At 32.7% G+C, this 12,379-nt stretch overlaps 1 protein-coding gene and 1 long non-coding RNA gene across 2 annotated transcripts in view; one reads left to right on the top strand and one right to left on the bottom strand.

Moving 5' to 3' along the window:
- Positions 1-12,379, bottom strand: part of LOC117177705 — a 114,289-nt gene that overhangs the window by 66,462 nt on the left and 35,448 nt on the right. The window lies entirely within an intron of this gene.
- The window catches only part of LOC117177704 (lachesin-like), a 180,845-nt gene that overhangs the window by 145,146 nt on the left and 23,320 nt on the right, over positions 1-12,379 (top strand). Inside the window, exons 3-4 of the mRNA XM_033368578.1 lie at positions 6,602-6,812; positions 10,810-11,127. Coding sequence (XP_033224469.1) covers positions 6,602-6,812; positions 10,810-11,127 — 529 coding nt within the window. The remainder of the gene's footprint in view (positions 1-6,601; positions 6,813-10,809; positions 11,128-12,379) is intronic.

Below are 12,379 nucleotides of genomic sequence, written 5' to 3'. Positions count from 1 at the left end.
ACCGTCATATTTTACGAAGAATGAGAAAACAAGAATTCGACTTCGTAGTACGACGAGGGCAGCACCTCGATAGGGCAGAAAATGTGATGTCCTATATATATATATAATTCCCCACTCCGACACCCCGTACCGCATCTACGTTTATAATATCTTTGAGTTAACGCTGTCTAACGCAAAGAACGGCGAAATCAGCAAGACAAGGCGAGTTAGAGTAGAGTGCTGGGTATAGTGTGTGCTAAGAAAGAAATGAACGTCCAATAACGAAAATTCACTACAGACAACGTAAATATTACATGAAATCGTCATGCAATGTTTTCTTTATTCGAGAGTGAATAGCCCCTCGGATTTTTGACAAAATCGAATGCGAAGCACGAGTTGCGTGATGAGAATGTGTTCGTTAAAGCCGAAGGAGTTTTAAGTAAAGAGAATTCACATTCACCATTATTACATTTGTCCATACTTTGACCTTTAAGTTTAAAAGGCCAGCACATAAAGGTGTGCCCCCGCAACGAGCAGATTTTTTTAGATTATTTTTCAACTCAATGTGTTTTAAATTCCAAGTGTTTGAACCATGAACATTTTTTAATGTTCTTATATTTGATGGTCCTTAAGTTTAATAAATGTACAAATTTGAGAATTGGTATATACGAGTACATGTTTAAAATAATCTTCTTAATAATGATATTGCTTAGATATCTTAGAGTTAGCTTCGAATTGACAATATTAGAATTAAAACAAAGTTAACTATCTATATAAGATTTTAATACATGAAATTTAAAAATTATAATAACTGTGTTAAACAAAAGGTCTTAACGAATAAAAAAACATTAAACTTAAAATAATAAGAATGAGGACCGGTGAGCTTATAGCCTTATACAAACAAGGAGTTAATTCCGTCGACTTAGAGGATGGATCACCCTTCCGCAGCCAGCTAGCTCAGATAACTTATAATTGACTAATTAATATGATAATTTATTACTTCTCTTGCGAACCGTTTCGTTCAATTTCGAAATTGAAAATTTTAAAAATGGAGGTTATTTTTAATATGAAAATCCAACCGGAAAATAGGGAAACACGTAAATCTCACCTCTGAATTTAGTATTTCACCGAGAATATTTTCAGCCATGCAAATTTTCTTCACCTCCATATTTAAAATCTTCAAACGTCACATTTAAAACTTTTCTTGCAATAAGTTTTAATAAAGTTTACTCAATATAAAATTTTCCTCAAATTTAGCAAATTTCACCTTAAACTTCTTAAAATAAAGTTCATGAATTTTGACTTCGCTTGTGGAACATAATATTTTTATACAGTTGCAAATCTTCTCTTTTTTTCTAATCCACTATCTCCAGCAACACCTTATCTATTATGTAAGAACAGCTTTAGAGTTGTTAAAAAGTTTCTTCCTTCAAAACTTTCCCGTAAATGATTTAAATACATGTTCTAGACATTTTGCATTGTATAGGACTACAATGCAGGATTTTTTGGATTTGAGAAGCTAAACAAAAATATAAAAATTGTAAACAACATTCAAATGCAGAAATATAGGTCGTTTCAATTTTATTCCTTTATGTTTTTAATTACATTCTGAATAATTAAAACTATACCTATCTTTCCATTTATTTCATTTTTAAATAGATAAAGAAAATTATATCACAATTTAAAACTTATTAACATTGAAATCATGCTTCCTCTCCTTCCTTTGCATACCTTATAAATTTCAGTAGATTCACCAACAGGAATACTTAGATTATGATCAGTTCTAATAACTAAGTCAGTAGTTAATTTAAAATCTATTTAAAACTCACAATGTTGTTTAACCTATTAAATTTTCCCTGTATTGTACAAATCCCGGTAATACAAGATGACAACTTAGTAAAGTCAGAAGTTAGTAATATAAATTCGAAGAGGATAGAATGAATATTATTAGAAGATTTGTTCAATTTTTGTTTAAATAGTTTAAGTGAAAATTATTCAAACAAGAGTGAAATCACGTGGCAAATTCTTTCAAACCAACTTACTCATAAATTAATCACTTGCATGCATTTTCTATACCAGACAGATATAAAGGAAAGAAAGACGATCGCCTGTCCGGATTGGAAACTTCATTTAAGTTACGAGTTCACGCTTAAGATTCTTTGAAAGAATTAGTCACGTGGTAGTCTAGGACAATCCCTTTAAATTCTTATTATATTGAATGGTATAAGTCAAATTTTATTTTTAGTTGGAAGGAACATCACCTAAAATTTCCTCAATTTTGAGATTATTTCAGCTTATTCACTTGCAAAAAGAAATTAGTCAATCTTAGCATCGTCAAATATTTCACATCTTCATTTATCGTGCTAAAATTTTTAAATATTGGTATTTTTCAGTTTGAAATGGTTCCACCTTGAATGAGTGAATTTAGAAGTATTCGAATTATCAGGATTCTAATTTTAAACACTTTAAAATTATAATTTAATGTCAGTACTTCAATTTGAAAATTTCCAATACTTGTAAACGTTTTCACTTTCTAAAGTTTTATATTTAACTTGTCGTAAAAAATGGTAATTGTTCAAACATTAACCATTAAATTAAATTTAGAATAAGGTTAATAGGGACAAATATTTTCAAATTATTTTCAGCGCAGAAATGGTAACTGTATAATTCTGTACATTTTAATATATATCTATAAATATAATATGCAATTAAAAATTAATTTCATTTAAAATGTATTCTGTTACATTATTTGAAGCCTGATTGCCTCATTAATATTTTCCAATTTTTTATGACTTCTAATTTAATTCAGTTTTGAACATAATTCGATTTTTAAATTTGGTAATATTCAAAAATCAAATGTTTAATTTTCTAATAGATTATCTTTTAAAAATTTTTAATCTCTGAGTCAATTCTAACGCTTTAATCTTGAAGAGTTAAACTTAAGTAATTATCTCACAATGAATCTCGTTATGGAAATTTCTATAATCTATTTCCCCTCAGTTCAGAAAAAATGATATATGTATATTATTTATCACTTTCCCCTCGTTAGCCACGTTTTTGATATAAACCTAACATTAGAATAGAATGGGGTTAATACTGAAAATTACTAAATTTGCCTTCGATGGTTTTGTTATCAGACTTATTTATTTCTTATCACCTCTCACCATGGTTTGTTTTTTCTTCTACATTTATATTATGAGTATTTCGTAGGAACATTAAATACACTGTAGATAATTAAAGAAGATAAGTGACTTCCCAAGTAACGATTATTTAAATACTACTAGATTATAAACCTTTTTGACAAAGTGTCTAGGCTCACCAAAAATATTGGTGATACGCTCACTGAATTTCGGTGAACCTAACCACCCTTATCCAGGTCCCATGGTCTCATCAAAAATATATATTCTACTCTTACCGAATGTCGGTGAACCTAGACACTCCCCTATTTAAACTGTTTTGTCAAAGAGTAAATATTTTTTCTCTGGTGTTTTCATTGGTTCAATCTAACATTTGTATTTTTCATTCATAACATTTATTATTATATATTACATCATTTTCTTGATTGTATTTCATAATAATTCATTTTTATTATTATTATACTTTTTCCTTTGTAAAAAGTTTTCGTATTTTATTGACGCTATAAAATCTTTTCTTCATGTATATTCACGGGAAGAAAATCTGGGAATAAAGTTAGCTATTCTTTTCTATATTCGCCTTTTTATGCAAATTTGACGTAATCCTTCATTTTTTACGGGAAAACTTTATTAAATTGCCTTTGATTTTTCATTGAACCTTCTCTTTGAACCTTTCCTGGGAAATTTTAACGAAAGTGCTTCTAACGTGCGTTTCGCATACTTCAGCATTTATCAAAAGAACTTTAAATTTTAAGTTCGACGCCGATGGATGGCAGAAAGAGATTCAAGTGGCCGCTTCAGCGTCATTATCGCGAAAACTTCACTTTTTGTTGATCCCGTCGAAACCTTGAGGAAAATGCGATGTTCATCAACTTTGAGACCTTATCCAAAGCGAGCCACTCGGGTCAAAAGCTATTTACAGCCCGAGATAAAAACAAGTATGATTGAAGGGTAGCTCTAAGTAAGAGTATATGCGCCAGTCTGACCAGTCAAAAATCCAGTCCAAAGCCAGTCAAAAATCCAATTTTTAATGCCGACTTTTTTTAAATTCTGCAGCGATATATCAGTGCTGAATTGGAAGCTGAAGAGTTTGATTGAAAAATTCACGTTTTCCCAAGTTTTTGACGATGATTAAAAATTCAGTTTTCAACTTTCGAAAAAAATGTCTTTCCATCTACTGAGTTGCTCAATCCATACATAACAGGGTTTTCAGCTTTAGACGGTGATTTAAAATCCCATTTTCGCTTTAGAAATAAAAATCAAGTTGCAAAATACTGCAGCGCTGAATTGAGGTGAAATTTTTGCTTGTAATAAGTTATCCAGCTTAGAGAAAGTGGAGAGGAAAACTTTAGGTTGATTTAAACTCTAATTTTCGAATAAAAGAAGCAAAAGCAAAATAATTTGTACTTTTGAGTTAAAAAAAGAACAGCTTCTTGTGTTTTAATAATTTTACAATCAAATATTGTGCACTTTTTCGCCCGAGTACTGCAATTTACACCCTAAGTATCCTGTGTACCCTAAATAAATATCCATATTATCTTAAATACCCTAAGTGAAATTTTTACGGGCTATACTAAAAAGTTCTTTTTAGTTCTTTAAGTTTCTTTTTCTACTAACTAAATTGTAATTAACCCTCCGTCACATAGGTGGGTCATTTACGACCCAGTACAAATTTCCCGCTTAAGTAGTTGGTGAATTAATTGATTAATTAATCAGCTTATTAATCAATTAATTGATTGATTAACTAGTTCATTGATATATTGATTAATTAGTTGATTTTACCCATAGAGTAAAAAAACTGTGTAACGAAGGTTTAATAAGAAATACCTGAAAGTATTTATAAAAATTACATAATATAGGCAGGAGGGGTCCAAAAAACGTTGTTACGACTTTTTAGATGAGAGGGGGGCCGAGGACAAAAATTCTCACCAATCTTGTTGCACGTTATTTACACGCGTCGCCTAACTTTAGGCACTCTATACAATTTGTCTGATTTTTTTTAGCAAATAATATGAAGGACCCGCAGCTCAAACCCGTTAACTGACATTTTTTTCGAAATTGATTTTTTGTATTTTCTGGCTCATTTTTTATATGCAGTGAATATCCCGCAAATGAAACAGCATAGGTCCGCGGAAGATTTTTCTTCGCCGTATAAAATTTTTGAAGTGTCAGTTAGCAGAATTAGAACGCGGATCCTTCATATAATTTTTTGAAAAAATGGCACTTTATGTTTCCAAAAGAAAACTGTATTCTATAACATATCTTGAAGAAATAAAAGTACGATTTTTAGGATTTTTTTTTTAATCTGGGGAAATGTTTTTAAATCTAAAAATTGTATTAGAGAATTTATGAGTAAAATTACTCTTTTTTTGGTCAGGAGAGTGTCCTAATGTGCGTATAATTAAGATTTTAACCATTTAAATTAAATTTACGACTCCCTCGTGGCGACTACTTGACGTCGCAAAAAAGTTCCTCGCAATTAAAGAGATCAAAGATTGAAGACACAGATATAATTTATCGCTAACTGTACTTGGTTAAGGCACGGCATTAACAAAGTGACCAGCGTCACGCGAATTCGTATAATCACCGGTACGCAGACGTACTTAGGCTCGCGCGATGCTATCTCTACAAATTAAATGTAGCAGCGTAGTTTCATGAGCACGTCCTAAGTCTGACCCGCATTAAGATTTACTTAATGAAGACCTCCTGTGCAATTCGAGAGCTTCCAGTGAAAGAAAAGGGTTGAAGGTGCACGAGCTCCGGCTCAGATAGTTGTCAAATGGAAGTAAACTTCACTTTTTTTTTAATTCTGATTTTTAATTTAATTGCAGTTAAAAGTTCGAATTTTCATAAGAACTATTTTATAAAGTTCTGAAAGCGTTGTACCTCTGATTTAATTGAAACTACAAATACTTACGTATTTTGACGCGCTGATTAGGAATATGATAGTGAAAATTGGCACAAATTTGATTTTCATCGGAAAAAACCACAAAAATCCTTTAAAATCATTTTTTTTTTCATTTATTTCCATAAATAATGTAGATTTTTACAAATATTTCAGACGAAACTGGTAGATTTTATCCAAATGCCCATTTCGAGATATTTTAATTTGTGTCTTCCTGCACCCCAGTAAACCCTTGAAAGGGGAACCTGCAGGGTGGACACGCTTACCAAAACGTATGCAACCCGTCTTACACGCTCATACTATTCATATGGGAGTGTATGCGGAGTTGCATACATTTTGCTAAGCCCCAGCGTGTCCATCCTGTATCTGATCTAAACTATTTCTATTATCATTTACAGGAGTCCCTTTACTCCCCCCCCCTCCCCACCTTCTTGAGACGTTGGAAAGGGGAACCTATTCGACCTACCCTAATTCACACCCAGGGGTGTGACCAGTCGCAGGTGTCCCTTACCGACCCCCGATTATACGTTAAAAAGGGTACCTACGTGACCTACATTATACATTTTTTATTCTTACTTTCTAGGTTTCCTGGGTGAGAAAAAAGGATTCCCATATCCTATCAGTGGACAGAAGCATGTTCATCGCTGATGACAGGTTTCAGTCGATATTCGTTGAAGCTTCGGACACATGGACTCTTCAAATTAAATACGTGCAGGGAAAAGACGAAGGCGAATATGAATGTCAAATTTCAACAGAGCCAAAAATGAGCCATATTATCAAGTTGAATGTAGTTGGTACGTGAATTTTAAACTATCATAGACGTGAGTTTCCTTTATTCAAGATCATAAAAGCTTTTAAAAAAACCTAAATTAATTTTCATACATAAAAATGATAGGTTAGAGCGAAAAAATATTTCATCCCTAATAAAACTTTTTTTTTAATTAATACTTTCAGTCCGGCCGAGTCTTAAAATAAGTATATTTTTTACAAACAAAACTTAGATTACTGAAATCTGACGATAAAATAATAGGTAGGTCATTTTTTCTAGAACCTAATGACCTCACATGAAAAACACTAAACTGCAGTATTTCAAACAGAGTTATAGTATAGTTAAAACTTACGTCGAAAGGGTGTGGCAGTTTTCAGTATTTACCGGGTTTAAATTGTTAGACCCATAAATAATTATTTGTTTAAGCGTAAAATACACTATGACTATAAATTAAATTAAATTTATTCGCGTGTCTTAATTTAACGTTATTGCTATTTGAAAAGCTTTAAAACTTTTAATGTATAGTGGTATAAAAAATGATGACGCTATGCCCTGCATTGCGAGAAATTCGAAATCTGGGGTGAAATATTTTTTTAATGCGCAAAACGCGAAGCACTATTTACGAGAAAAACTGCGGAGATTGCAATGAATACTAAGGTATTACTGGAATACTAAAGTATTCCTGTTTACGACCCCAAAGAGATTCCCTCGAGTTCCACAGAGGCAAGTTTTACGAGGTTTTTTTTTCTTTCTGAAACTCGAATTGCATTTGAAGTAATACAAATAGAATAAAGTAGGTCAAAAAAAAATTGTAATAAAAGCTGCCCATATATACATATAGCCAATCCAATATCCAATAATCCTTATTCAATCGATTTAAAACTTTAGATCCATACGTCTTTCCGATGACAATACAGAATTATATCAAATTTGAGTTTTAAAAAAATGAGAATGCCAAATTCCCCCTTCCCACAAGCTTTCATCACTTACTATGTGTGTGTGTATGTTTGTATGTATGTATGTATGTATGTATGTATGCATGTATGTATGCATGTATGTATGCATGTGTGTATGACACATGTATGAATGCATGCATATAATTTTGTATGTTAAATCAAATCTTGAATTTAAATTTTTATAGTTTTAAAAATTTCGGACAATATGGGTATACTAGGCAGTCTGATAAGTACCTGAAAATTCTAAGAGATGTCATTAGTATTCACTAATGTGAACGTATTCACCAAAACTGGCCCCCAGCGACTATTACTTGTTCCCTAACCTGAAGAGATGGCTCACCGGTAAGCGTTTTTACTCAAATGAGGAGCTCATAGCTGAAACTGAAGCGTATTTTGGAGACCTTCCGATCGAGTACTTTTCGGACGGTATCAAAAAGTTAGAAAATCGTTGGACTCGATGTATCGACCTAAAAGGAGAGTATGTTGAAAAATAAAACCGACTTTGGCCAAAAAAACGTCTCCGTGTTTCATTTTTCAGGGACTTATCAGACTGCCTAGTATCTTTAAAATGGTTCTAAATAGTGTAGTTCAAATTAGAGTTAACCCCCCGAACTCTCACGCCACCGACGTTCATATTCTGTTTTGACACACTTATAATATGTAATTGACTTCTAACTTTGCATGAATACGTATACTTAAGAGTTGACACCCCCCCCCCCCCCCCAAACTAAAGGGATGAATTACCTAAGAAAGTATCTCTAAAATAGGAGTAAAGTAACAAAAAAGTTTTAAACAAACATTGCAAATAATTTGTTAAAAAACAAGCTTTTATTAAAATATACTAAAGCGAAATAATATAATTCCCTCTGGAAAGGAGGGTTGCAATAATAATTTAACTTGAGTTAGTCCGTGGCAATCAGGTATAAACGGGTTCACCCGAGTAAAAGTTTAATAAAATATATAATAATGTCATTAAAAGTGAAAGTGTGGGATATTAATCTGAACATTATATTTATATGAGAACATTTTTTGTAATATTTATGCGCTACGATTTTGTTTTTATTCACCTTATTATAAAAAAAAATTGTAAAAAAATGAGGAAGATCATTCTTCTCTCAGGTTTTGAGATATTTATAGCTCAATATGTCGAAGTCATTTTGTTAGAGTTGGATTTGATTCGATTTTTATTTATTTATTTATTCATTCATTTATTATTATTATTATTATTGTTGTTGTCAATAAACTTTTACTCGGGTAAACCCGGTTATACATCATAGCCACGGACTAGTCAAGTGACTGATGAGATTAGAATATTATAAGTTAATTCAAATAATTTAATACGATGCTTGAAACCTCCTGCGATGATGTTGTAGGTATACAATTACGAGCGGCCACGAGTTATTGCATTCCAGTGTTTTTATTAAACTTTTACTCGGGTAAACCCGGTTATACATCGTAACCACGGACTAAGTCAAGTGGCTGATGAGATTAGAATGTTATAAGTTAATTCAAATAATTGAATACGATGTTTGAAACCTCCTGCGATGATGTTGTAGGTATACAATTACGAGCGGCTACGAGCGTTGGAGGTGACAACAGTCACCTCTGGATGCTTTCTTAGAGCTACCATCTGCCACTCCACGGGGTTTTAGTCGCTCGCTTCCTGATATCAAGAAAGTTTCTTACAATGCGACAGTTGTTTAATAAAACCGCCTTCTAAGCTGCTGCCAATACCCTACTGACTCCTAAATGTTCAAGATATTCAGTGCATCTTGCGTATACATTGTCCGTAGCCGAAATGACAATGGGATGAATAGATGCATGATTCACATTCCTCCATATGGTCTTTACTTCATGCCTTAACTCGCTATACTTGTGGATCTTGGTTGTATAGGTTGACTGCAAATTTCGGTTAAGCAGACAAGCAATGTCGATGATGTAGATAGACTCTTCCACCTTTTTTTCTCGACTCACGATGTCAGGTCGATTGGCCCGGATGTAATGATCCGTTTGGATAGTAACATCCCAAAATAAGATGTAATCTTCGCTTTCTAAAACGGGCATTGGAATATATCTATAGAAAGGCATCCATTCTTTTAAGAGTCCTAGGTTTAGGGCAAGTTGTTGATGTGTAATACGAGCGGCCACGAGTTATTATTATATGTGTTTTTATTAAACTTTTACTCGGGTAAACCCGGTTATATATGATAGCCACGGACTAAGTCAAGTGACTGATGAGATTAGAATATTATACGTTAATTCAAATAATTTAATACGATGGTTGTAACCTCCTGCGATGATGTTGTAGGTATACAATGTCGAAGACATTTTTTTAGAGTTCGATTATTATTATCATAACAAAATGAGAAAGCTGTGTTGGTAAATATCTCTATAAAATCTTATAGCTAATGAAGTATCGGTTAAGTTTGGCGAACCTAGCCATCCTTTCCATATTAAATTGAAATTGACAAATCTTATACCAATGTTAATTAATTTTATGGTACCAATAAATTGCATTGAAAAATCAATCAATTTAATTGAGTAAATTAGTAGTTTCATGACAATTCAATTGATTTTCCATAGGTATCGTTTTTCTTATTATTACAAAAAAAGCATTAAATCCAACCAAAAATATATGCAGTGCAAAAAATCTGCCAAGTACAATACATGAATTGAACTTCTTTGAGGTCCATAAAAATGATATCTTATCCTAAATAAGATCAAATTAAAAAGCCATTAAAATTTCTGAAAATTGGTTTGTATGGGAGATTACGAAAATAATTAACATTTACGATTTTTCCAATGTTTTGAGAATAGCTGTTTTTTTAATTTGTTTCGGCCTCGTGAAATCTCAGGATAGTTATCGATTTATTTATAACTTACATAGGTTGTAAAATACTAAAAAAAAACAGATTTTTCCTAATTAGCCTATTTGTAATTTCTAAATTTGTTTCGACCCACTCTAACAAAATTACAATTTTTTTAAAGATATATTAAACGTTAAAGGAGATTAAGATTTTAAATGGTAAATTATAACCTATTTCGGTGATTTTTCTACGTTTCTAGTGCCAAAGATCGAAATCGAATCGAGGGAAAAGTCTAACGGTGACATGTACGTGAAAACTGGAAGTACGGTGACCCTTCGATGTGTAATAAAACAGTCTCTCGAAGTACCTTTCTTCGTATTTTGGTACCATGAAGGCAATCGGGTGCTGGATTATCAGACTGGAGGAAAACTGCAAATTCTGGCGAAACGTGTCGATGGAACGACCGACTTCAGCAGTGGTCTCGTAATTCACAATACGAGAAAAGAGGACTCAGGAAACTATACATGCAGTCCAAATAATCTGGATAGTGCGAGTGTTATACTCCACGTTCTTAATGGTAACTATAGATTCATTTACAGTTAAATTAATCAATGAATTTTCATATTTTATCTATAAATACTAAAAATTATAATTATTTCGCAAATACATGTTGATTGGGTACCCCACACTATTACAGTATCGGCCAGAATTTTCAGTCCACGAAAAAAAGTATTAAAAAAATGATCCACTTTTTTCGTAAATATTTCGACAAATTAAGCTCGAAAGATTTTAAAACCCCGTTAGAAAGCTTAATAAGTTCATCGTCGATTGAGTCCTATTTGAAGTATTTTTTATAAATAAAGGCCGGGATAGCATGTGAGAAAAATCGACCTATTTTCCGCTGCTTCGCTAAATTAAGCTTAAAAACTCCCGGGACGAAAATCAGTCGCTCGATGAACCGACTTTCGTTTTGGCCAATTGACGTAGGGTTCAATCGATAAGAAATTTAGTAAGATTTTTAACGATTTTTTTTAAATCCATCTGAGTTTCTCGCTTAGATATCCACGAAAAAAGAGAGGCATGTTTTTAATACTTTTTTTTTAGGACCGGCAATTCTCGCCAATACTGTACTTATTACCTCTAAGAAAATTACTTAAAAATGTTTATCAGAATTTATGAGAATATAGGCTTAGAGATAGCATAAAGATTGTATTAAATACCTAATACTCTGTACACGGAGAAAATTCTTAACAAATCGTTACTTTATGATACACGAGTCAGTCGGGTGGCTAAAAACAACCTGCCTACTGCGGCCCGGGTGGAAGTTTAATTTGGAGGCTGGCCAGTCTACGGCTGGGGAGTCCGACTTTAACACGGGAGCCAGCGTCCGGCCATGGAACATAGCCGTGCTATGCCTGGGCTGCCCAACAGTAGCCCGCACGGGATAAATTGGTGCTTAACTAGATTTCAATAATTCCAGTTTCAAATGTATGAAGAGCATCTGTCACTGAATCAGGGCATCAATTTGATTCATTTCTACTGCAGAATTGGAGCATATTAATATATGAAATTCCACACGCCCTGCACACAGACAACATTAACTCTTTTCACGTAGTCTTTGAGAGACAAAATAGATATTTCAAAAATAAATATTAATTGATTGCGAGTATTTTGACTTAAAATATTAATAGTCCTGTTTAGAGTAAATACATATATTAAATTTTTAGACATTCAGTGGAAGCTTCTAATGTGTCCCCTAAGGGTTTACATTTTTCTTACACCTTCTTTATTCCTTTACACACCCTCCACACACTTACTTGGTGGTGGAA

Source organism: Belonocnema kinseyi, chromosome 8, assembly GCF_010883055.1.
Source record: "Belonocnema kinseyi isolate 2016_QV_RU_SX_M_011 chromosome 8, B_treatae_v1, whole genome shotgun sequence".
Classification (NCBI taxonomy): Eukaryota; Metazoa; Arthropoda; class Insecta; order Hymenoptera; family Cynipidae; genus Belonocnema; species Belonocnema kinseyi.
This window is presented reverse-complemented; position numbering and strand designations above follow the sequence as displayed.